A 27,973-nucleotide genomic window follows, 5' to 3' on the forward strand; every position below is an offset into this window, starting at 1 on the left:
TAATTGTATTAAAAACGAATGATCTAACTAATTAGGCCAAAATGGCCCGTTTGCTCTAAGGTCAGAGTCATTGTTTCCCATCGTAGATACTAATTAACAAATAATTTCACCTAATTACCAGTTTGTAGACAATAATCAATGTCTTTCTTTACTGCTGGAGTTTCAAAAAAATGATTTAACTGCACTTTATTTTACATGCACAAGTAATTTAATTTCTTCATCCACAAGTAATCTAAATTATTTATTGAATTTATACATTTGGATCTGTATGGAAATAGTGTGGTTTATAGGTTTATTATAGGTTATATCATGTCTAAATGGTTGTATATGGATTTATTCTATATATTCTGTGGGAGTATAAACTAATATTTATGTTTGCATCTGTATGACACATTGGAGATGTATAGTCAGATATATCATCTGTATAATTTATACAGTATATACACAACTAGTTGGATGTATATTGTGATGTTAATTAGTCTGTGTCTAAACTGATAAATTCTAAGCATGTCTATACAAATAAACTAAAACATCCATACACAGTAGGGCCTATAGGCTACTCATATACATGACTATATGTGATATTTGAAACATACATGCACAGAGTACATGAGCTTTGTGTAGGATAAAAAATAGTATAAACGATTTATAAACACTGTAGGCCAGTAGGAACATCATGTTATCTTTATCTAAATGTTCACATCTAGGCTATTCATATGAGATGCACTGATAGTCCCATAGGGATACATACAGAGATGTATACAAACAATATATAATCAGTATATACAAGGTTCTGCATGGGATATATAGAGACAGCTTAGTACTTCATTCGAGTGTGTTCTACATTAATATAGCCTACTGTATATTATTTATTTACTCTACAGCTATCCATGATCCAGATATGTCTCCATATCTTATGTGGAGGGAATCCCTTTATTCCTCTCAATAATCCATATTATTTTATGGTCCCATATCGTTCATAGAGAAATGTATACCTATAAAAATGTTATCTAAAAGGGCCCATGTGCACTGCGTTGATTAGGGGCCGCGCGCAGGGGAACGCCTTCTTCCATCTTTGTAAATAGTGTGCGCGCATGCGCAGTCGCGCTTCACTCTAATGGAGGACATGTCTGGTCTGTAAGCGTCTTTTTCTGCACTGTTTTTCTGAGTTTGCGCCCTCAACATCCCTCAGCTGAGCCCGCGACACGCGTGAGTAAACTCCTCTCGTCCTCTCTTGACACATATAACCTGTTTTTATGTGTGTGGTGTGATTTCGTGTGTGTTTTATTGCGTGAGTGTCGGTGTTTACAGTAGTTAGCCATCAGGCTCATCAAAGTTTGGAGCGGATCAATAATTAATGTAATAACACAGTTATACACTTCAAAAAGCTTTTAATTACACTGTGTGAAGGCATGTGTGCGCGTGTGTGTTGAGCTGAAGCGGTGTGTTTGTGCGACAGGAGTAAGTTTGTGTTCATTTGGGCGGTTTTAGCCGTCAGTGTGTAGTAGTAGTAGTAGTTGTTGTTGTTTTTGCTGTGAGTTTGACAGATTGCGGGGTCAAACTTTAATTGATCCTGAGCAGAACCTGATGGGGAGATCCTGACAGATGCATAGATGGGATGCTTTCTGAGTAAACTTTCCGAATATATCATTTGTTATGTGTTTATGTGGCTAATGTCAGCTAGCATGCTAGTGTGAGTTTACACAGGTGCTTCAACATTCACAATCATAATAGTTATTAAACACAGCAGTGGGTTAATGTTTGTATTATATACCATGAACTTGAACAAAAGAGTTTAGTAATATATATATGTGTATAAAAAAGTTGCATGTAGTTCTTAACAGTTCATTAAGTTTATCTCTGTCAGTAAAGTGCATGCTGTCAACGGTCACAGGTTGTTTTTATTCTAGTTTTTCCAGTTTAAATATATATGAACTTAATTAATATTCTCTAATTAATTGCTGTTTTATTGGATTTTTTTTCTCTAAATAATTGTTTTGTGTTTAGTTTAGTTTTATTATTGGTTTTAATTATAAATAAATATAATTTTAGTCATATTTTAATAATATTTTTAAAAAATATAATATATTTTTGTATATAGTATTTGAAACAGCATTTTATTACTTTCTTAAAATAGTTTATTTCTTTTTTCAATGATTTCAACTTTGACTTATATTTTTATATCTCTTTCTTATGCAGATATTTTGAATTGCTTACAGTTATAATGAATATATGTGTTTCCGCCTTGATTAGTAGTAGTGGTGGTCGTTTATGTTACAGGAGGTTCGTAGTTAGTCAGGTGATGTTTTTGGAAGCAAGACACTTGTTAGGAGAAAATGTAGTGTAAGGTTTAACTCACCAATGTTTCTGTGGTGTGTTTTGTTTTTTTAAGCGTGCATGTTATGCTAAGGATTTTGATTTGTTGTTAATTTCTTTGTTGCTTAATTCTTCATGCTCTTCATACAGTCCAAGTGGCAGAATGGCTTCAGACTCTGTCTCTCAAAGCTCCCAGAGTCCTGCCATCAGGATCATGACCTTTTATCCCACAAAAGAGGAGTTCAAAGACTTCAACAGATACATTGCATATATGGAGTCGCAGGGGGCTCACAGAGCCGGGATGGCAAAGGTTAGTCGCTCTTTGTTGAAGTTGATAATAAGATTCCCATTCAGCTCAAATTGCTGTGAGAGACTTTTTCGTGTTGTGTGTTGAGGTTCGCACTGCTCATTGGTGTGTTTGTTTGCTGCAGGTGGTGCCACCAAAGGATTGGAAGCCCCGGCGCACATATGATGACATTGATGATCTGGTGATTCCCACCCCTATTCAACAGGTGGTCACTGGCCAATCAGGTCTCTTCACTCAGTACAACATCCAGAAGAAGCCAATGACTCTCCGCGAGTTCCGCAAAACAGCCAACACAGACAAGTGAGCAACAAATGCTGATGTGTTTAGATACGGTTGAATCTTAAATTCATTTTTTTTTTATGATGATGATAATGATTATAAGTAAATAATACATAAACATGTAAAGGCTGTTGTTTAAAATTAAACATTGTTTAAAGATCAAGTGAAAGATAAGCAACCATCTAGGCATTATTATTATTAGTAGAGGCGTATTATTACATAGAAACGTAGCTAAATCTACTGTACAACAGTAGCCTAATATATTCTGTCAATTGCGTGTGTGTGTGCCTACCCGCACATCTGCGCCCGTCATTCACACAGAACAGCAGAACATGCTGGAGTACTTGTGACATCCCGACTGCCATTCAAAAGTTTGTTTGATGAATAGAAATGTTAAAAAATGTCTTATTTGAAGTAGAAATCTTTTGTAAAATCATAAATGTCTTGACTCCAGACTTTTGAACAGGGGTGCAGTCTGATAATTTCTTTAGCCCTATTCGGACTAAAGTAAGTCCGAATTGGGTAAGTCCGGTAATTGACATGGGGTCATAAGATATTTTCATCATTTACAGGGTCTAGTCTTGTTTCCATCCAAAAGAAAAAAATAAAAGTTTTCAAGAAGACATCACTTTAAAATTCACTGTTTACATCCTTTTTGACCATTGCGGAGCACCGTATGGTTGCGCTTCGATGGAATTTGGATGCATTTTGGAAGATGTAGCCTACACATTTATTGAGGTGGCATGCAAATTTATTTTTACGGCTGTCCACATTTGAAACAATCTCTGTCCGAATAGGGCCATAGCCTAGTTTTCAAATCTTGAGGCACAAAAACATATCTTAGCCAACATTATTGCTTTGAGATGTGTTGAGAATGTCATATCACGTTGACTTTTTCACTGTTTAATAAAACATTTTTCAGGTTCTGTAATCCCATATATGCTGATTTTGATGAACTGGAGAGGAAATATTGGAAGAATTTAACATTCAATCCACCATTATATGGAGCAGATATCAGTGGAACCCTCTATGATCCAGTGAGTCATCTTTTCATTAATGAAATATTCTTCGCTACTTTATTTCAGTTACAACACCTGTACACTTTTTAATGACAATGATTACAAATATATTTGTGACTGTATTCAGGATGTGACGGAGTGGAATATTGGTCGTCTCAACACTATTTTGGACACAGTGGAGAGAGAGAGTGGAATCACAATCAAAGGTGTAAACACTCCGTATCTTTATTTTGGGATGTGGAAGAGCACATTCGCCTGGCACACAGAGGACATGGATCTCTACAGCATTAACTACCTTCACTTTGGAGAACCCAAGTCCTGGTACTGCCACAACTTGTGTTTAATATTTGCATTTATGGATAGGAATCTTCGGGAATGTAGCTCATAAGAGGCATTTGTGCGTATACACTACCATTTGAGACGTTTTTTAAAATAAATGATTACTTTTATTCAGCAAGGACGCATTCAATTCATCTAAAGTGACAGTAAAGATATTTTTAACATTACAAAATATTTTTATTTCAAAGACTTTCTATTCGCCAAATAATCCGGAAAATAATCATAAATGTTTCTTGATTATCCAGTCAGCATTTTAGAATGATATCTGAAGGATCATGTGACACTGAAGACTAATCACAGAAATAAATTACATTCTCCATTATATTCAACATACAAAACAGTTATTGTAAGCTGTAATAATATTTCACAATATAACTTTTTAATGTATTTTTGATCAAATAAATGCAGCCTTGGGGAACAGAAGAGTCTTCTTTCAAAAACATTTTAAAAGTTTACAGTCCCTTATATTGTGCTGTCCTCAAAAGCATTATTACTTGGTCTTCCGCAGGTACGTTGTTCCTCCGGAGCAAGGGAAACGATTGGAGCGTCTTGCAAAAGGTACAGTGGTCTTTTAAAAACATATTATAAGTTCCTCCTCTTCTTCAGCAGCTCAATAACAAGACTCTTCTCATTTTCATTCATGCAGGATTTTTTCCTGGAAGCGCCCAAAGTTGTGAAGCCTTCTTACGACACAAAATGACTTTAATTTCACCGTCAATTCTGAGGAAGTATGGAATACCCTTTGAGAAGGTTAGTTAGCTTATTGTCATCTTATCATGTCATCCTTAATTTTAATATCATGATTTGACTTCTTTCTGCTTAATTCATTAGGTTACACAGGAAGCAGGTCAGTTCATTGTGACCTTCCCATATGGATATCATGCTGGGTTTAACCATGGCTTCAACTGTGCAGAATCCACCAACTTCGCAACCCAGCGCTGGATAGATTATGGCAAGCTGGCAACATTGGTACGTTATTTTAACCTCTGTTTTTGGATCTTCCGAATGGTACGGCAGGTATGTTTTTGTTTGTTGATGTGTGTCTCTTTCTCAGTGTTCCTGCCGGAAGGACATGGTGAAGATATCCATGGATGTGTTTGTTCGCAAGTTCCAACCAGAACGTTATAAACTTTGGAAAGCAGGAAAGGACAATGCGCCCATTGACCACTCAAAGCCCACACCAGAGATGACAGAGCTCCTGACAGATGGAAAGACGGAGAATGAGAAGGGTGAGCTTAGCGATAACAGCAAAGCAGATACGCAGGAGGAGACAGGAGAAGCAGAGCCCGGAGTTGAGCAGAAAGCTAAAATGGATGGTGGAGAAGAGGACATTGCAGAAACATTACCTGAGAAGGAGGTGAAAAGAGAAACCGATGGAGGAAAAGAGACAGCTGAAGCAGAGAAAGAAGAGCTGGAGGTAGAGGAGAAAAAGCATGTTAGTGATGAAGAACCTAGCAGCACTTCAGAGCAAGTCAACAGGTGTGTAGAAAGAATCATTTCAGTGCTCTCAAAAGTGTCCATTTTTTACAAAATCCTTCTCAGAAGGAGATCTGCGTTTGGTTTGCTTCTGTGGTGCATTTGCTTAATGCAAATACTGCGTTATGATTGGGAAGCACTCCAGGTCCTCATTCACATAATACAAATATAATTTGCTATTACAAGGTACTACACACATCTAACCAGTGCGCAACTTTATGAACAGAGCTTTTCTTCAGATTTATAATGAAAAGCAATTTGTTGTTATTATTTTTATTTAAAAAAAAGAAAAAAAATTAAACTACACAAAGAAACCCAAAAGGTCTTCATTATAGTTTTCTACCACAATAAATGCTCAAACATCACCATATATACATTAATTGTATATTATTAATAATACATTTTTAGTGACTGTGTGAAAAAGAACTATTCACAATGCAAAATGACACAATTATTGTTTTTATATAGTGGTGACACAAAAACACAAAACATTAAGACCACAAATTTTCATTAAACATGAATAATATGAAGCAGCGGTGTTATTGTTAACTAAAAGTAAATATTTTAAAATAGTTTTTATTAAATTAAATAAAGTTGAATAAAAAAAATAAACAGAAAACAAACTTTAAAAACTTAAACAAAAATGAAATGTTGACTTGGCAACAAACATAAATAAATAAGTTGAAGTACTAAAATTACTAAAAATCTAATAAACATTAAAAAGCTAGATAGATATTTTTTTTATATAATAAAAATGACATCACAACCTAAGAGTTCAAATGAAAACAGAAAAATTACCAACAAATTTTTAAATATTAAAGGGGTCTTGACATCATATTTGTACCATTAAAACATCCTGCAAGCTTCATAGCTTAAAATGACACCCTCATTATAAATAAAGCATTAATTTAATCAAGCTCCAAAAATGGCACCTTTTAATATTGGGTGATCTGTCACACAGACGAATAGTTATACATCATCGCACCATAGGCCCCACCACTGGCATTCAGTCCTTAATGGCTGACATTAACATACACTGGAGATGAGCATTGTGTTGCATCAAAACCAAACAGAAGCCATTATAATGACTGATGCTATCTACACTGGATAAAGTATACAGACGCACATTCGGTTTCTGACACACTCTACGTGCTTGAGTCTGTCAACAGGACAAAAATGGGAGAGTGAAGGAACATTAGCTTTGACGTCTAGTTTAAACAGCTCACTTCTGTCTCTGTAGTCTGTACAAACTTCAGGAGGATCCCAGAGTCGGAAACAAGTGGATGGTTTATTTTAATGGTGTCCTGGATCACGTTGAATGGTTAAATGTTTGTTCGGAGCATTTTGTTTTGCAAACAAGGCACAGTGTAATGTAGAGTTTACAAACTGATCATTTCATATAGAGGGTCAGAAATAACCTAGAAAATTGTTTTTCTGGATAATGTTTGTGCAAAAAATCTTTATTAACTTTATAAGTGAACATATTAAAATACTTAATGTTATGTCCCCATTAATGAATAATATAATATATAAGTAATATTCAAATAACACTGCTAAAGTAAACTGTTGAAGGTTATCTTAGAAGTAATGGTAATTTACTAGAACACTACACAATAATAAGAATTTCAAACTACTAATGTGTGTATATTGATCTCTAATCTCCCTTCTTTTTATACAGCAGCAGTCCAAAGCAGAACGTGGGCCAGAAGCGGCTCAGACCCAGCACTGGCAATGAAGCAAAAGAGGACGACAATCAAGTGAAAGTAGAGGAGGAAGTTGAGAAAAAGAAAGTCAAACTCAGCCAAACTGATACAGGCGACGAGAAGGAACAATCAATCTCAGCTGACCCAGGTAGAGCCTCATATACAGTAAATGATAACTGCTGATGCTATAATAAAAATACTAAACTGACCAATTTGTGTTTTTACAGGCATTGTTAAAGCTGAGGAGACCATGGAGACAGATACACCACCTCCACAGCAGCAAGAGAATCAAGACCCTCCTTTCACAGAGGCGGGTCTCTCACCATCCAACCCCACCTCCACCAGTGACATAATGCAGCAAAGAGATGACGTCACTCCTTCTGAACCCAGCGACGTAACCTCATCGTCGCAATCCACAAACCGCATCAGTGATGATTTGGCTTCAAGTAGTGATGCCTCTCAGTCTGGACATGTCACTCAAAGCTGTGATGTCCAAAGCAAGCCTGATGACATCACTCCAAACATTGACCTGACAACTGTTAGCATCACTGATGCTCAGCCAAGTGATGTCACGCCCCATTCCTGTTCCAGCGACATCTCTGTCGCTGATGTCCCACCCTTTGTGTCTGTAACCAGCACTATCTCCTCTCAACACAGCATTAACTCCGCCCCCACCTGTGATGTCCAATCAGAACCCAGCAACAGCTCTATAAGCATCATCAGCCCTAGTCTAAGTGAACCTGGCCTTAACTCCACCCCAACCTTTGATGCCCAATCAGAACCCAGCAACAGCTCTATAAGCATCATCAGCCCTAGTCCATGTGAGCCGGGCAATAACTCCGCCCCCACCTGTGATGTCCAATCAGAACCCAGCAACAGCTCTATAAGCATCATCAGCCCTAGTCCAAGTGAACCTGGCATTAATTCTGCACCCACCTGTGATGTCCAATCAGAACCCCGCAACAGCACTATAAACTTCATCAGCCCTAGTCCAAGTGAACTTGGCATTAACTCCTCCCTCACCAGTGATGTCCAATCAGAACTCAGTAACGGCACTATAAACACAATCCGCCCTAGTCCATATGAAGCTGGCATTAACTCCGCCCTCACCTGTGATGTCCAATCAGAACCCAGCAACAGCACTAGAAACACCACCAGCCCTAGTCCAAGTCAACCTGGCATTAACTCCGTCCTCACCTGTGATGTCCAATCAGAACCCAGCAACAGCTCTATAAACACCATCAGTCCAAGTCAACCTGGCATTAACTCCGCCCCCACCTGTCATGGCCTATCAGAACCCAGCAACAGCTCTATAAACACCATCAGCCCAAGTCCAAGTCAACCTGGCATTAACTCCGCCCCCACCTGTGATGGCCTATCAGAACGCAGCAACAGCTCTATAAACACCATCGGCCCTAGTCCAAGTCAACCTGGCATTAACTCTGCCCTCACCTGTGATGGCCTATCAGAACCCAGCAACAGCCCTAAACATGAGCCCAACATTAACTCTGCCCCCACAATTGATGTCATCACAAAATCCAGCAGCAGTGCCATCAATCCTAAACTTGCAGGATTGCGTTGTAGCTCTAGGTTAGCAGGCGGTAGCCCGGTGTGCCTGCCCGCTGTCCAGCATATCTTCCAGAGAACGCTGAGCCCTGCGGAGGTGCTGCATGTTCACAGCTACGCTAAAGGAGATTACAGCGATCCCGAGCCGCGCAGTCGGCTTGAGAAATACAGAGACAGCGACTCTGACAGCGATTCTCAAGAGGACAGTAAGGTGCGTACCATGCCCTCTGTCTCTGTTGTTTAAGCAGCTGATTTATTAAAGGGATTGCTATTATCTTTTGGATGTTTGCAGGAAATAAGCTCTGGGAACAACAAAAGTGTGTTTCGTTCCGTTCATCAGGATATCCTTCACAAAAGAATTTTGAAGCCTAAATACAATCAACAGAAGTAAAAGGCTAGAATTATATTTATAAACAAACTAAACAACGGTTATATGACTTCTTCACCTCCATTAATTTTCAGACAACTCTTTCAGTCTTTAAAAAAATGTTTTTGAGTTAGAATAGTTTGCAAGAGCATGACTATAAAACATAACGAAGCTGTAGAAGCGAATAAGTGAATAGATGACCGTCACCGACAACCTCTGTAGTCTCATTTAGTAACAAATTCTAACTTGTTTTCGGGGATTAAGGATTCATTCCTGCTGAAACCTGTATCAGTTAGCAGTGAGCACAACACACCCACAAAATCAGTGCTGAACGTAATTCTCCTTCTTGAATTGTGGAGGATGCAGTTTAGTACCTCATACCAGCAAACGATGCTGGTGCTGTTCCGCATCACACTGCTACCACAGTCCCGGTTATGTCAAATGATGAAACCGCACTCTACTAATTCATGTCTGGATATGTGCCCGCTTACAGTGCTCTTCTTCATCTGATGAATAACTCCTGTCATCCATTAAAACATGCACAAACATTTATCTTAATAAAAGTCTGAGTACCACCTGCTTTCATGATTAGTAGTAGCGTGACGTTAATTGCTCCAGGCAATATAATACAATAATAAGCCTAATTTACATAGAAAGGAAAGTTTGTGCTGAAAGAATAATAATTTAATTTAAATGCATTTGGCTGTGGACATGATTCAGGTTTATGCGCGTATAGTGTAATTAATGTATCCAAAAACAAACTATGTTCTGAATTATTAGTTTTACATTTTTATTTTAAACTAAATTTTTTTCCACATTTAATTTGACACCAATCTGTCACAAAATCACAAACCCCTGCTGGGAGTGAATTACTAGGGGGTTTGCAAGCTCTGCTGTGTATAATGAGTGTGAGTTTGTGTTATCCTGCAGAAAGAAGATGAACGTCCAGTGGATGCTCAGCACAGGCTTCCCAGACTCCCCAGACACCATCCTCTGATGAAGGACAGCATCAGCGATGAAGGTCAGTGTGCATGTGACGGTTGTTTTTGTTGACTAAAAGAAAATCTATTAAATATATTTTTGGGGGAAATTGAAATAAAGCTGAATGAATAACCTTAAAATAAAATAAAATTAGAAATATTGCCTTGGCAGCTAACTGAAATAAAACAATTTCAAGTACTAAAATTATTTTATTTTTTTAAACGCTGAATAGAAGTATAAAAAACACAAAATAAAATTATAAACTTTAAACAAAAATGAATACTGAAAATATAGCTAATTTAAAGTTAATTTAAAATATTAATAACTACTATATTATATTTATACTGTAGTATATTACTAATCCTAATGGGCCATTTTTTTTAACCAATCAATCAACTGCCTACGTATTTTCAATAAAATAACAGTTACATGAGCTTTACAGATTACTACTTCCAGTAATGTATTCTCCCTTAGAAAACTCTTGCTGTCATAACTGTCAATCATAATTAATTATATTATAATATAATTATGGTCTTATAAAAATAGCACACTTATTATAAAATCTATACGCCATTTATCTCATTAAACACATACATTTTGTCATAATTTGCTTTATCCAAAGTAAACAGATTGAAGGGTGACTCTCAAAATCTTTATTTTCTGCAAGCTTTCAAGGATCTTTGGAGACTCCAAAATGACACCAAATAACCAAATATAATGAGTCCATATAATTATATTATATAATAGATTTATACACATCTAAGCACCCTGTGTTACCGAACAGGACCAAAAAAAAACCCTCCCAAATCAACTGACTGCAAAAACCTACAATTACTAAACACAACAATATACATGTGAAAAATGAAACATTATCCTTCCTGAGTGAGTGTGTGTGTGTGGAAACAACACGAATGTACTGTGTGTGATCAGTGATCAAGAGTGCGCACATTCACTGTTTGTTGATTATTACATCGGACTCTTACACGCTTACTGTACGACTCCAGTACATCACCGAAATTATACTCTCTCTGTCGTATTCTGCTGAAAAAAAAGCAGAATACGACAGAGCTTGTGTTTTAAAGCAAAGCACACACTGGAACAAATAATTCACTAAAACCGCAATGTGTGTCTCTATTTTCTCTGCTATGTGTGATGTAATCAGCCTGGCCTTCTTTACATTAGAGCTGTTTGAATGATTTTGATTACTGGATCACAGAAAACTTTCCCAGAGTTTAATGGCCTGACATCCCTAAATTATTACATGATGTGCAGATTTATTAATCATATTAATTTAAATGAATCTCACATAAAAATTACCCCGAAAGATGATTTAACGTGTTAAACAAAAAAAGCCTCAAATACGGCTCTGGAAAAAATTAAGAGACCTCTGCAATTTTTTTCTTAAATCAGCATCTCAACGACTATGGAAGCCATTGCATTCCAATGTCTGTTGAATTCCAACACAGGCAGACATCATTCTACTGATTAGGTGATCACCTGAACCAAATCTTATTTAAAAAGGAAAAGTATTTAAAAAAAACACTTCTGTGTCCATCACTATCCTCTTGCAGTAGGACCAGCTGGATGGCAAAAACAGTGCTAGTAGTACGTCAAAAGTAATTGGAATCAAAAAATAGAAAAAGAATGGTTCAATTCTGGCTTTACTGGCAGAGGGATACAGTGAGCGCCGGGTTGCTTCCATCCTTAAAATTTCAAAGATGGCGGTTCATAAGAACAAGGTCAAGCAGCAGACATTGGGGACAACAAAGCTACAAATCGGCAGAGGGCGAAATTCCACTGACCGGAATGACTGCCAACTCATTCGAATGTCACTCAATAACCATAGTGCACGAGTTATTAGGAGCACAAGTGCTCCTCAAGAAAAAATGTTAGTATAGAGCCCTGAAACTGCATTCTATAGGCTCCATCACACAGTCAGTTGTTTCCCTGCAACTGTATGAAACATAAGATGACCTGCTTAAGTCTGGGGCGGAGTGGGGGTATTAAATGCGTTAATATCTTTTTAAAGGAAGTGTATCTAAGATTGTGGCCAAAACTGGTACTGCAATCACTTTCAAATGACTGTAGAGCAGTGTCTCCCCTCTTGCCCTCCCCCCTGACTCGAGGTTGCCAGATAGGCTGCAGGAACGTTTGTAGCTGAGCTAACTAGAGCAGAGCTGGCCACCCGGATTTGAAACACTATTGACATTGTGATTGGTCGATAGGTAGAGGGTGGAGCTTCAGGCCAAAACACAACATGCCAACATAAACATCAGTTGAGGTCTGCAACAACAACTTTTAAATGACAATATCCTGGCCGGACTACTGTTGTCAGTGATATAACTATTTGAAATTAACATGATTTCTTAATGTCTAGTGACATCTGGGCCATTTTATGATTAATTGAAACATTTCTTACATACAGTTCCTTTAAGGTGATATTTTTCCATAACTAATGAATTAAATCAATGTGTTAAATTGTTGGAATTAATTAAAACATAATGCGTTAGTAATGAGTTCCATGTGTGCTGTTAAATGTGGTAGCAGCTGTGCATGGAGTCCCAGACTATTTTCCACTGAATATTAATTTCAGTCTGAATTAAGTGTTTGAGGTGTGTAATTTCTGCGCACCTGCACCACCAAACAGAATGACAAACATTTGCACATTGTGCAAAAGAACATTCCTGCCCTAAACCTGTAACACGAGTCTAATCGAGCAATGTCGAAATGTTCCAAAGAGTCCGTGTTGGAATCTTCAAGAAGTCAATTCACATTCACTTTATTTAATTTATTTGTATAGTGCTTTTCACAATGCATATCGTTTCAAAGCAGCTTTAAAGAAAAAGTGTCTGACTTCATTACAATTTTGAGTGATCTGTTATCACATTAAAGTAATTATCACAAACACCATACAGTCACCATATGAATGCTTTATGTACAGTTGTCAATGCACATTTAGTCACAAATAGCCAGACCTTCAGACTGACGCCAGATGGTCTGGACTCTATTGTAGCTTTCATTGGTCGATGACTGCCCAAGAGGATGTTCGACTGGCATGTGACACAACCAATCACAGTTTGTTTTTTTCTGCGTCATGTTAAGGGGCGTGAAAATGTAAAGTTGATGTCCCTGCAATAACAGACCGGTGTACATCTGTAAATGATTCATTCAAGAACATTGTGCAAGTTTACTGCAACAATGAAGCTGCAAACTTTACATACTTTTTAAAATCCAGCTTTAGTTGATCCTGGTAATCGCTCATTGTCACAGTCGTAAACGGCATTGACGGCATTCTTCTTCCACGAGGGAGTTTGGCGTCACAACATTTGTTTCCAGACAGACTGTTAAAGAAAGCAGCACGCACGTCTTGTGAACAACAGCCAATGTCTGTGGGCATGACGCCTGAGGCTGAGATTACTGCTTATTTTGCTTTGATAGAAAGTATTTTAACAATGGAAAAAGTTGCTAAATGTACCACAATCACTTTATGTACCACGCATAAAAGCATCTGCTGATGAATCTGCATCAATGAAGAATGATGTGATTGGGTGTTCATGTGCAGAGCTGCAGGATCCGGCAGCATCAGAGGAGGACGGGCTGGACGGGGAGGCCTGGGCACGACCTTTGACCCAGCTGTGGCAGAACAGACCATATAATCCAGACAAAGAGAGAGAATACAACAGAGAGATGGGTCTGCTGCCTCCCTACTGCGCTGTGTGCATGCTTTTCCAGGCACATCAGCGGGTACGTTGGTCTGTTTCAGACATCTGCGTTTATTTACTTCCTGTCACTCAAGTATAATAAATATCATCTGACACTCCCTGTGCTTTCCTGTATAACATCTTGTTTATGTGTTTGTGTTCAGTCTGAAGGTGGCGAAAGCGAGCCGGCTGTGATGCTGCCCAGGGGTCAGATAAGAACCAAGCCTCTAATTCCAGAGAGATGTTTCACCACCACCACAGAGGACAGCACAGACATCCAGCCATCCACACCTCACCTGGAGGAGGACGGTACCAGCCTGCTCATCAGCTGCTCCCTGTGCAGTGTCCGTGTGCACACCAGTGAGTACTGACCCGTCACAATACTGGATAGTTCTCATTTTGTACATTACCTTTTTTTTCTGAAAGTAATACTTCCATTCAGCAAGGGAGCATCAAAATGAAGACATTAAAGGTGTTGAAAAAATATGTTAAATTGTTCTCTGATATCTACATAGAGGGTATGTGGCTTATTTAAGGGCAAAAATTGTACAGATACAGTTTCACAGGTCAATTTACAACCCTAAAAATTGTCCCTAGGATGTAATGATCTGTTTTTGCCTTATTTGGAAGAGTCATGAATATTAATGTTGAGCCCTGCTCTGATTGGCTTATTTCAGCCGTTCAGTTGTTCAGCAAAGTGGCTTGTAAGTCCTGACCGTCTTGACAGAACACAGACCTACTGAATAACACTTTAAGCAGAACATCTCAAATGGAGATTGCTAAAATGCAGCCTACTTGTTTATTGGTGCTTTCAGATCATCCATGCCACGCACGCACAAGAGGTCGCATGCATATGGTTGCCAGATTGTAGATATTTAGGTAAATCACTGCATAGTATATGTTTTCTTTTCACAGAAAAGCTCTGATTGGGGGATTTAAATGACTGAAATCTTACTGAAAGTTGCAACCGCAAGCACAAACGCTCGTCTTTCCCTCCAACGAAACCAAAACCAGTATACTATCCGGTGTTTTGGTTATACAGTCTTGTTCAAAATAATAGCAGTACAATGTGACTAACCAGAATAATCAAGGTTTTTCGTATATTTTTTATTGCTACGTGGCAAACAAGTTACCAGTAGGTTCAGTAGATTCTCAGAAAACAAATGAGACCCAGCATTCATGATATCCACGCTCTTAAGGCTGTGCAATTGGGCAATTAGTTGAATTAGTTGAAAGGGGTGTGTTCAAAAAAATAGCAGTGTGGCATTCAATCACTGAGGTCATCATTTTTGTGAAGAAACAGGTGTGAATCAGGTGGCCCCTATTTAAGGATGAAGCCAACACTTGTTGAACATGCATTTGAAAGCTGAGGAAAATGGGTCGTTCAAGACATTGTTCAGAAGAACAGCGTACTTTGATTAAAAAGTTGATTAGAGAGGGGAAAACCTATAAAGAGGTGCAAAAAATGATAGGCTGTTCAGCTAAAATGATCTCCAATGCCTTAAAATGGAGAGCAAAACCAGAGAGACGTGGAAGAAAACGGAAGACAACCATCAAAATGGATAGAAGAATAACCAGAATGGCAAAGGCTCAGCCAATGATCACCTCCAGGATGATCAAAGACAGTCTGGAGTTACCTGTAAGTACTGTGACAGTTAGAAGACGTCTGTGTGAAGCTAATCTATTTTCAAGAATCCCCCGCAAAGTCCCTCTGTTAAAGGGTTACTTCAGCGATTAGCATATGGCTTTGTATCAGTAGAAACCCTGGAGTATATTCAAATGATTGTGCTTTCCCCCCTCATATCCCCCTGAGACAGGAGATTTATGCATTTTATTTCTGGAAAAATTCCTCCTATGATGCAAATTGACGATTTTTGCATCATAGGAGGAATGTTTGCCCAAAGGCTAAAGACTACAGCCAGCAGAGGGAGCCATTTCCGCATGTTTTGAATCCACGCATGGGGGATGGGAGATAACGCTCAGCTTGCAGGGAGAGCTAAGCCCACAGCTACAGGCACTCATTTAAACGGAGCTATGGTGGGCAATGTAAGTCTTTTAACTTCTCAAATTAATTTCTATGAAAGTTAAGCTTGCAAAGGCATGAACTGAAACACGCCAGACTGAACTCGCATTGTGAATGTATGCCGCGAGTGTAGTCGCGATTACCTCAGCTCTCATCACTCCTGCATTTAGTGCTCAGTGCTGTGATACTCGCGTGGTGACTCACTCATTATATTGAGCAGACACGTTCAGTTTTTAATTGTAGTGTCTCTAACTCAGTCACAGTAATCAAGTTGGTGGTGTTGGGAATGGCCTCACGAGGCAGCGAAGCATTCTGGGAATATTAGTCTTTCATCCCATGGGACAAAAATACATTTTCTGTCTTTTCTCAGTCTAGAAGACACCAAATTCAAAAATAATTTCACATTTCTACTGCATTGATGACCCAGTTTAAATACAGATTCATCTTCCCAGCGCTGAAGTACCCCTTTAAAAAAAAGGCATGTGGAGAAGAGGTTACAATTTGCCAAAGAACACATTAACTGGCCTAAAGAGAAATGGAGGAACATTTTGTGGACTGATGAGAGTAAAATTGTTCTTTTTGGGTCCAAGGGCCACAGGCAGTTTGTGAGACGACCCCCAAACTCTGAATTCAAGCCACAGTACACAGTGAAGACAGTGAAGCATGGAGGTGCAAGCATCATGATATGGGCATGTTTCTCCTACTATGGTGTTGGGCCTATTTATCGCATACCAGGGATCATGGATCAGTTTGCATATGTTAAAATACTTGAAGAGGTCATGTTGCCCTATGCTGAAGAGGACATGCCCTTGAAATGGTTGTTTCAACAAGACAATGACCCAAAACACACTAGTAAACGGGCAAAGTCTTGGTTCCAAACCAACAAAATTAATGTTATAGAGTGGCCAGCCCAATCTCCAGACCTTAATCCAATTGAGAACTTGTGGGGTGATATCAAAAATGCTGTTTTTGAAGCAAAACCAAGAAATGTGAATGAATTGTGGAATGTTGTTAAAGAATCATGGAGTGGAATAACAGCTGAGAGGTGCCACAAGTTGGTTGACTCCATGCCACACAGATGTCAAGCAGTTTTAAAAAACTGTGGTCATAGAACTAAATATTAGTTTAGTGATTCACAGGATTGCTAAATCCCAGAAAAAAAAATGTTTGTACAAAATAGTTTTGAGTTTGTACAGTCAAAGGTAGACACTGCTATTTTTTTGAACACACCCCTTTCAACTAATTGCCCAATTGCACAGCCTTAAGAGCGTGCCTATCATGAATGCTGGGTCTTGTTTGTTTTCTGACAATCTACTGAACCTACTGGTAACTTGTTTGCCACGTAGCAATAAAAAATATACTAAAAACCTTGATTATTCTGGTTAGTCACATTGTACTGCTATTATTTTGAACAAGACTGTACATGGTACTTGGAGTATCCTATTGTTACTGTACTAGCATCTTGTGTTATCTAGACAATGCTGTCTCTCTAAGAAACTTTCAATTTAATCAGAAATTGTTTAAACAGTCAATAAGTGGATAAAATCGCTAAACTGCTTGCAGGAGTATAGTTGTAATTGCCCCCCTTTTCTCCAGTTTAAGACACTGAGCTAAGCTTGCTTGAAATGGGTTAAGCAAACGAACGATTTTGAATTAAATTCTTACGGTATCCGATTATAATAAATCCCAACCAAGACTTGACATTTTTTTCTGTGTGAATGGTATGAATGGCTGCTGTTTTTGCTATCCTCGAGTGACGCTTGTTTACCTGCAGTCCCGATGATTTGGCTCCATCAGTTCCGCCTGACAATGAACATGTTCTGACATATGCAAATGTTGGGGGTGTACATATAAATGATTGCCAGCGATTGCGTCGCATTTGGCGTTATGTTGAGAATCGCTTATTTTTCCGAGGTGTTTTTCATGCACAAGATTTACATAAGGAGTAGGAGGCAATGGTGTTTGAGACTCACAGTATGGGATGTCCATGTACTGATCTCGTATTATTTCACTATGGCAAGGTTAATTCATTTTTTCATTCTAGGGCACCTTTAATAATACCACAAACACTGATAATAATAAAACAATTCTTTAGCAAAATTCTGCATATTAGAATGATTTCTGAAGCATCATGTGACACTGAAGAGTAATGATGCTGAAAATAAAAAAAGTGAGGAAAATAAGTATTTAAACATCCTGCTATGTTGCAAGTTTTCCCACTTATAAATTGTCATCATAGGTGCATGTCCACTGTGAGCCATAATCTAAAAAATAAAAAATTAACAGTTTTTGTACTATTTATTTGTATGATACAGCTGCAAATAAGTATTTGAACACCTGAGAAAATCAATGTTAATATTTGGTTCAGTAGCCATTGTTGAAGGAGGTTGTTCGCCAAAATCTCGCAATACGTGGCCCTGGTCATTCTCTCCTTAATACAGTGCAGTCGCCCTGTCCCATGTGCAGAAAAACACCTGCAAAGCATGATGCTACCACCCCCATGCTTCACAGTAGGGATGCTGTTCTTGGGATGGTACTCATCATTCTTCTTCCTCCAAACACGTTTAGTGGAATTATGACCAAACAGTTCTATTTTGGTCTCATCTGACCACAGGACTTTCTCCCATGACTCCTCTGGATCATCCAAATGGTCATTGGCAAACTTAATACGGGCCTGGACATGTGCTGGTTTAAGCAGGGGAACCTTCCGTACCATGCATGATTTCAAACCATGACGTTGTGTATTACCAACCGTATCCTTGGAAACGGTGGTCCCAGCTCTTTTCAGGTCATTGACCAGCTCATGCTGTGTAGTTCTGGACTGATTTCTCACCTTTCTTAGGATCATTGAGACCCCACGAGGTGAGATCTTGCATGGAGTCCCAGTCCAAGGGAGATTGACAGTCATGTTTAGCTTCTTCCATTTTCTAATGATTGCTCCAAGATTGCACCAAGCTGCTTGGTAATTTCCCTGTAGCCCTTTCCAGCCTTGTGGAGGTATACAAGGGTCTTTGGACAGCTCTTTGGTCTTGGTCATGTTAGTAGTTGGATTCTTACTGATTGCATGGGGTGGACAGGTGTCTTTATGCAGCTAATGACCTCAAACAGGTGCATCTAATTTAGGATAATAAATGGAGTGGAGGTGGACATTTTAAAGGCAGACTAACAGGTCTTTGAGGGTCAGAATTCAACCTGATAGTCAGGTGTTCAAATACTTATTTGCAGCTGTATCATACAAAATAATTGTTTAAAAAAATCATATTGTGATTTCTGGATTATTTTTTTTATAGATTATATCTCTCACAGTGAATATGCACCTACGATGACAATTTCAGACCCCTCCATGATTTCTAAGTGGGAGAACTTGCAATATAGCAGGGTGTTGAAATACTTATTTTCCTTACTATATCTAAATCTAAAAATCTTAGCAAACCCAAAATTTTGAACAAAAATGTAGTTTGTCTTGTTATAACATGAATTTAAAACAAATGTTGGGAAACACTTTGCATTAATGGTCGTTAGTTAACATTATTTAATGTATTAACTTTCCTGAACTAACCATGAGCAGTACATGTGTTACTGTTTTGTTCATCTTTGTTAACATTAGTTAATAAAAATACAGCTGTTTATTGTTTGTTCATGTTAGTTCACGGTGCATTAACTAATGTTGACAAGATTTTAATAATGTATTAGTAAATGTTGAAATTAACATTAAAAAAGATAAATAATGGTTTATAAGTGCAGTTCATTATTAGTTCATGTTAATTAATGTAGTTAACTAATGACCATTATTCTAAAGCGTTACCTTTTTTTCAGCAGTGATGCCTTTAAGAATAAGAATATAGACTATTAGGGAATAAATGTCCAGCATGTAAACTTGCACCATGGTGGTCTCGTCATAAAATTGAACATGCTGTGTCAGTTTTGACAAATCTGTTTATTGTGCTGTTTGTTCTAGGTTGTTACGGTGTGGCCCCTTTGAGAATTTCCAAAGACTGGAAATGTGCTCGCTGTAAAGCCAACGCCTTCGCTGAGGTACGCATGAATATCTGTACATATAGTGGCCTAAAAAAGCTTGGATGCTTAAAGAAATACTTCAACTAGAAATTCTGTCCTTATTCTTATTAAAAAGCAGAATAACTTTCTTTGACGTTTTGTGCCGAGATTGTGCTTTTCCATACAGCGATCGAGGCTGTCAAAATCCAAAAACAACTAAAATACAACATACATGAATATACAAACTACAAAACCTAGCATTCTTTTTGTGAAATGTTTTACTTGAACAAGTGCGTTTTTCTTGCCACTTGCTTTTTCTTATTTAATACAGTGACATTTGTACATTGCGTGCAGCATTAAGTGTCCAAGTACCTTTTAAACCACTGTACACCTGCAATTAACACAACAATCTTTCATCTCTCATCCATTTTATGATGAGTACAGTGTATTGTATGTCAATGATGTTTGAATCTGTGATTCTTGACAGAGTTGCTGTCTATGTTCGTTGAGAGGAGGAGCGTTACACAGAGCCAATAATGGCAAGTAAGTAAAATGGAAGTCCACTAGAGGGCAGGAGTGATTAAATACACAGCCAATGCATACTGACCAAGACGTTTCATTAGCTCTTGAATTCTTAGAGCTGTGTTTTTTGGATTTTGTGTGCTTTAAACCAACAAGAACTTTTTGTTTCCATGTAACCTTCCTTATAGCGCAACTCTGGGTTGAGATTACTTGGATCATTTAGTGTTTTAGTTTCACAAAACCTCTCAGGAATGTAATTAAAAATACTTTTAAGTGATCCATTCTACTACATGCAAAATACAATTGCTTAAATGTGACTTGGACATGTTGAGAGGTTTTGTGAGATTCATCCTGCTGTTTTCTTCAGCATCTGTTAATGTAAATTATAAAGACTATCACCACTGACGTGTCTCCATGCACAGATGGGTTCACGTCCTGTGTGCGGTGGCAGTGCTAGAGGCTCGCTTTGTAAACATCTCTGAACGCTCGCCCGTGGATCTCAGCGGCATTCCCTTACAGAGATTCAAACTGGTGAGTTTCTGTGTGAAAACAGCCAGCCTTTAAAACAACTTTTCAGTTCACTACACCAACCCTCCATTAATCAACAATTTGACGTGTCTTAAATCATGATCCACATCGTTTACGCAAGAGAACAACAGAGTTTGTAACTTCAGGATGTTTTATTTTCCTGGAAGTGCTTAAGGTGTAAGCAGACATGGTGTTATATATATCTGCACAGAGGGCCCTTTCCTCCTGACTCACTTCCTCTGAACTGATTTCCTGTGAGCTAATTTTCCCTTGTATCTGCTTTTAGAAGTGTTACTACTGCAAACGGCGGATGAAGAAAATGTCAGGCTGTTGTGTGCAATGTTCTCACGGTCGCTGCCCCACCTCATACCACCCGACCTGCGCACAGGCCGCAGGCGTCATCATGCACCCGGACAACTGGCCCTTCGTCGTCTACGTCACCTGTTGCCGCCACAAAGGGCCCGTACAATCAGAGGTAGTGAGGTTTCTCCTACAGGTTTCCTGTTTCCATTTTTAGACATTTTTAAGCAAGGCATAAGTGTTTGAATACTTTTTTTTATTTTTTATTTCTTCAAACCATAATATAAAAAGTAATACATTTATGACAGTGGTCATTTGCATAATGTGCACCCAAACTTCACCCACCATTGCTTTGATAATATGCCCCTGATTATAGTATATTCCTTTTATTGTGAAAAGCATCTACCCTCCAACTACTAAGTGACTGTCATTTTATGTCAATGCCATGATCAGTCATTTAAAACAATACACAGAAAATGTTAAATAATGGAACCCAGGAAAATTACAACAGATAAAAAATTTAATGTGGGGAAAAATAAAACCTATTTCATAGAGCCCTACCTCTGTCTGTTTCTTCTCTGCAGCGTAATAAAGCAGCCATGCGGGAGCTCAGCGTGGGTCAGAAGGTCATCTGCAAGCACAAAAATGGACGCTACTACCAGTGTGAAGTCATACAGTTGACAAAAGAGACATTTTATGAGGTCAACTTTGACGATGGCTCTTTCAGTGATAACCTTTTCCCAGAGGACATTGTGGTAAGGGACAAGGCATGCATTTAACTCGTTTTTAATGAGATTTATGAGATTAATAAGTCATTTATGAGATTAATAAGTCATGGAAAATCCGGATGTATCTGGGAATATTTTATAATTTATATTAAATTACATTTTATTTATAATTATATTTAAAAAAAAAAATTTAAAATAATAAATATATATATATATATATATATATATATATATATATATATATATATATATATATATATATATATATATATATATATATATATATATATATATATATATATAATTTATAATCTATTAAATGTTTAGTTTTCCAGGACTAGAAAAATCACATCGACATCTCGGAATTTATGGAGTGAATAAATTGATGTTGCAGGTTTTGAAATTTCTGTAATAAACATACACTAAGTGATCTAGTTTTTGAAAGAATTGTCTTCTGCTCAGCGAGGCTAAATTTATTTAAACAGAAATACCATAAAATTGTCAAATTTTACAATTTAAAAGCACAATTTTCTATTGTAATATATTGTTAAATGTAATTTATTCCTGTGATGAATTTTCAGCATCATTACTCCAGTCTTCAGTTTCAAATGATTGTACAAAAATCATTCCAAAATTCTGATTTGCTGCTCAAGAAACATTTATGATTATTGCTGAAAACATTTGTGCTTTTTTATATTGTTTATTCCAAAAAAAGAAGCTTTGAATAGAAATTTCAAAAGAACAACATTTGTTCATTTTAAGAATAACATTATAATTTTGCTCAATTTAATGCATCGTTTCTGAATAAAAAATATTATTTCTTTAAAAAAAAACATCTTACTGACTCCTTTAAACCGTAGTGTGTTTTATCTAACTATGACTACAGTGTTATATATTGTATATTTATGGTTTTGTGTAGAACCGAGACTGCGCTCAGCTGGGTCCGCCACCACAGGGTGAAGTGGTTCAGGTCCGATGGACAGATGGTCTTGTCTATGGAGCCAAATTTGTGGCAGCTCATGTCATTCAGATGTACCAGGTAAATGTCTCAGAAGAGTTCAAGCTGAGGTTCCTGTCTACGTTTGGTTATTTAGTAAATCACTGTTTCTCTTCAGGTGGAGTTTGAGGACGGATCACAGCTGACTACTAAGAGAGATGACGTCTACACCCTAGATGAAGAGCTGCCCAAGAGGGTCAAATCTCGTCTGGTGAGCTTCATGTGTTAAGGATTAATGCAAGTAAAATTGCCAACAAACAAAAAAATTGTGGTGTGATGATGGTACTTAATAGTCATTGAGCTTGTATAATTCAAAATCTTCTGCAGATAGTGTTCAACAATCGGGATTTGGAAGTAAAAACTCTTCTTCATAAGGAAATAGAAACTGACATAATCAAGACGATCTCGCTATGAGATTTGTGTATGAAGTTTGCCGTGGAAACTTTATAAACCTTGATTAACTCTTTCGTCGCAAGCGTTTATTTAAAAAAAATTGCCAGCCAACAATTTGCACAAATATTGAATAGCTCATAGAATATTTTGTTTAATGAATATCTGAGCATGCAATATGTCGAAAATAAAGAGCTTCATACCTTCTTTTTTTGGACACTTGAATATGGGTAAGTTTAATTTTAAAAAAGCAACATTTTGAATAAAAAGCTGAAAATCTAGTTTTTTTGAAAGACTGTATCCAGATCAGATTCAGAGTGATGATCAAACACGGATGGAGTAGATCGAGTCCATCCCTAATGCTTGCACAGTCCTGAAGCTCATCTTGGGTCCTCATTTCATTCACTAACATTAGATCGTTTTGATTCATATGATGTTTAATGTTGATAATCACGTTATTTTTCATATGCATATGATTACATATGTGACCCGTCACGAAAACCAGGGACACAAGTCGGCAGCTCTACTTTCAAGCAAAATGAGAAAGAAGCGGGTTTTTTTTTTTCAAATTATGTGATTTTCGCTTTTTTGCAGAATCTGTTAGTTGAAATCACGAAGAAGCCTCTCCGTGTTTGAGAAGGCATTAATGGTATATTTAAAAGCGTATATTTTGAGGTTGAAATCGCCTTGTTTTGACTGTGTGTATTTCCATACTGGCTTTGTTATTGCTCCGCCCTCCAAGGGACGCGTGGCGTATTATTTATGCAGCGCTCTGGCCGGCTGTAGAGATGATCTGAGCGAGGATGAAAGCGGCATAATAAGACTGGATAATACCCTAATCTACAGCTGAGCGAAGATGAAGAAGAGGAAGAATGTATCAGACTGGCGTCAGACGAGTTGGACCGTAAGAAATCAGAGGCTATATCGATAGTAACATTTGACAGGGATAAAGACAGAGAAATGGGTCAAATCTGTAACCGTGGCTATAGTGTAGGGGTAAGGCGCATGTCATCAAGTTTTGACACAAATCGTTTACAGGTTCGAATCCGCCTTTTGCCACACTCTCTCTACTCCCTTTTCCCATCACATATCAGATCGGAAAGGCATTTATTTTCAAAAAGAATCGAGAAAATATTAGAAAAGTGGAAATAAAGCATCTAACGTGTTTATTAATAAGTGTTTCTCGGTTAGAGTGTGTGGCAAAAGGCGGATTCAGACCTCTGATCGATTTGCGTCAAAACTTAATGACATGCGACTTACCCCTACACTACAGCCACGGTTACGGACTTTACCCATTTCTCTGTCTTTAACCCCTTCGAACAGACGCACAGTACATCCACTAAGAAGACCCCGGCAAACAGAAAGTGTGCCCGAACGACTTATTTCATTGGAGGCAACGAGATTTGCAAGAATATTTTTCTGTTTCTTATGGGGTGTGTTTCCATAAACACCAAAGTTTGTCGTTTTGTGTTCATTCTAAGAACACACACACACGTTATCTCATGTTTAGACCTTCCCATACCTACCTATTGTTCTTAACTGTCGTTTTAATTGTAATCGCTAGCATCGTATCACTTGCCAAAAAAAAACATTACTATAATGGCTTTTAGATGGTAATGTTAGCATCTTTATTACTAGTAGTATGCGGTCCGATTTTCCTGTTGCGTCTGTCGTTACTAGCAACCATGCAGCTTTACAGGGGGTATGGCTTATCTAAATGAGATGTAAATGAGCCCTATTGTCACTCCCAGCAGGTGAGAACAGGTGAGAACTGCAAAACTTTACAGGCTGTTTTCTCTCGTTTACACTTTTCGAAATGCCTACATTCAGATGGCCACAACTTCTCCAAATATTATCAGATTTCCATGTGTTACACATTGTTGAAAAGCTTGGAGAATACACTTTCAGAAACTGTAAATAACTCAAAATACCCCAGAACCGACTTGTGTCCCTACTTTCCGTGACTGGTCACATATGATCGCTCGTTTTACTGCATCTTACTCACGTGTTTTGATCAGGAGATTCCGTACTCATTCAGAAGATGCATAATAGCTCCCCTAGCGTCTAACAGTGGAAACACAGAAACCCGAAAATTCAGTTTTTGGCCGGGAAGCGTTTCCTCACAAGTAATGGAAAATTCTGTGTTTGGCGGGAAAGAGTTAAAAATGTAATTCTACCTGCGTGCGCCATCTTCAGGTCAGACGAGGGAATAAATTCAGTGTGCGACACTCACTCACAGTGCATTATGGGTATTATCTAGCAGTTGAGCCTACATTGTTTGTACACGCGTTATTGTGGTGCATTGTGGGATTGAATGAGTGCACTCAATAAAGTCCAGTTTCAGACACCACCACAAATTACTGTCCCTTCAAATTGTGCCTTATTTAAGGGTGTAGGTAGGGTGTGGTCTTTGATTTGAAACAAACAAGTATTTGAAAATAAGACAAAGTCTGTAATGTTGTGATTCACTTCAGAGCTTTACAAACTTTTTTTCACAATGAAGCTGAAAGTAATGTGTGTGTGTGTGTGTGCGTGTGCGTGTGCGTGTGCGTGTGCGTGTGCGTGTGCGTGTGCGTGTGCGTGTGCGTGTGCGTGTGCGTGTGCGTGTGCGTGTGCGTGCGTGTGCGTGTGTGTGTGTGTGTGTGTGTGTGTGTGTGTGTGTGTGTGTGTGTGTGATTCAGTCCAAGGCATCGGACATGCGTTTTGACGGGATGTTTGGAGAGAAGAAGGTTCAGGAGAGCAAGAGACAGAGAGTGATCAACTCCAGGTACAGAGGGGACTATATTGAACCCGTCATCTACCGAGCCATCATGGAGTAGCCAGCGACGACATGGCCTCCACCTCAAACCACCAGCACTCTTCCAGCGGACTCTAGCCCACCCTGCCAATGTCAGTCGTGTTCAGTTTGTGGGCGGCGGACACCTGTGTGGGTTTAACCGCTCACCCATCTGAGTCGAGGCAGGGTGTTTCACAGTGTCTTTCTCAGAGAATGCAGCTTTGATGCCCTTATAACCTCAGCGCTGTGAAACTGTGCCACACAAAAACACATCAGCATGAGCATCCTGTTCATCAAGTCGCTCTAAACCACATTCGTTTGATACAGAATATTTGTAATCTCCATTTCTTATCATTTTATCAAATTGCATTAAATTATTTGACTTAATTCTGGGTGCTGTTTCTACCCGTATCTTACCGAACGGAGGTGCCATTGCGTTTTGTGGACACGGATCTCCTTTTTTTAAGATCGACGCTGTCATAAATTGTGCGGTTGAGATCCTGAATATTGTACATTATTTGGAACATAATTAATTCAGCATGTCTTTGAGAGTCATTTTGTACAAGCCTATTTATTACCTGGTGCTTTACGAAAAGTAACTTGCAATATCCATTTGAGTTCTAGTGCTGTCGATGTTCAATGCGATGGGTGTGTTCTGTTATTGGAAGGAGGGTCGCATAGATGCAAAGCCCGTAGCGAAATGCCAAGGATCTCACTTACGCAGCTGTTCAGAGCCCTGCCTTGCACTCTGGTTCAATTCACCCTCATTTAATGTAGCTTACTGCTGTCAACATTTTATCAAAAGCCCCTCGGTTTTAATAAGCTATTTTTGCACTTCTCAGCTGTACTTTTTGCCCTTGTAGTAGCCAGAAATGTACTTGTAAACGGCTGAGGAGGCCCCGGTTTGACCCGCTCGGCCTGTGGAGCGGCTAGCCGACAGCATTTGGAGAAAGTAAGGTTGTTGCAGTTCTTCAGTTGTTCGATAGATAGGGCTAATCTTAACTATATAAAAAACAAAAACTATAAAATATTTTTTTTTTCTATCAAGAAGCCTATTTTATTGCTGTTTTATGATACATGTTTAATGTTCATATACTGTGAGATAGAGTTGTATGTAGTTAATTTAAAAAATCTTTTAAAAAAGCTTTCGGCATGTTTCTTCTGCCTCTTGTTTAGCTTTCAAACATGAGCCTCGTTCTCACTGCACTTCTGAATGCAGAGGCTCTAGGACTTCCATACATGTATTTTGTAAAAATCATTCATGTGCATCAGTAAAAGATGTGAGCTGACATGGTGTCTTTTTGTTTGTTTTTCTTGCATTGCAAAAGTAACTTTTTAACACAGTGTTTTCAGTTCCGTAAACCAGGGCTATTCAAATCTTACCCTGGAGGGCCAATGCACTGCAGAGTTTAGCTCCAACCCTGATCAAACACACCCACCTGTGATTTTCTAATGATCCTGGAGACATTGATTAGCATGTTCATGTGTGCTTGATTAAGGTTGGAGCTAAACTCTGCACTGCATTGGCCCTCCAGGGTAAGATTTGAATAGCCCTGGCGTAAACCATGCCTGCAAATCCGTGGCCTTTTGGTGAATTTCTCCGTTCTGATATTGAAATGGCCTGATTTAGTTTTTTTTGCCAAAACTTGTATTTTTTTA

The 27,973-nt window shown here is 38.3% G+C and overlaps 1 protein-coding gene across 2 annotated transcripts; it reads left to right on the forward strand.

Annotated features, from left to right (window-relative positions):
- Positions 1 to 1,089: 1,089 nt before the first annotated feature.
- Positions 1,090 to 27,603, forward strand: kdm4aa (lysine (K)-specific demethylase 4A, genome duplicate a). Of its 2 annotated transcripts, none has more exons than XM_067458881.1 (22): positions 1,090 to 1,209; positions 2,467 to 2,626; positions 2,748 to 2,923; positions 3,825 to 3,939; positions 4,049 to 4,242; positions 4,769 to 4,818; positions 4,907 to 5,010; positions 5,092 to 5,229; positions 5,315 to 5,739; positions 7,415 to 7,587; positions 7,667 to 9,216; positions 10,303 to 10,393; positions 13,916 to 14,097; positions 14,219 to 14,414; positions 20,036 to 20,112; positions 20,561 to 20,616; positions 21,018 to 21,126; positions 21,410 to 21,598; positions 22,008 to 22,178; positions 23,071 to 23,190; positions 23,267 to 23,359; positions 26,220 to 27,603. In XM_067458881.1, the coding sequence occupies exons 2-22, from the start codon at positions 2,480 to 2,482 to the stop codon at positions 26,355 to 26,357; spliced, it is 4,494 nt and encodes a 1,497-aa protein (XP_067314982.1). In that variant the 5' UTR covers positions 1,090 to 1,209; positions 2,467 to 2,479; the 3' UTR covers positions 26,358 to 27,603. The 2 variants fall into 2 exon arrangements, with proteins under 2 accessions (XP_067314982.1, XP_067314983.1); XM_067458882.1 differs by having other exon boundaries at positions 7,418 to 7,587.
- The last annotated feature ends 370 nt before the right edge of the window (positions 27,604 to 27,973 follow it).

This window comes from Pseudorasbora parva, chromosome 12 (genome assembly GCF_024679245.1).
Source record: "Pseudorasbora parva isolate DD20220531a chromosome 12, ASM2467924v1, whole genome shotgun sequence".
Classification (NCBI taxonomy): Eukaryota; Metazoa; Chordata; class Actinopteri; order Cypriniformes; family Gobionidae; genus Pseudorasbora; species Pseudorasbora parva.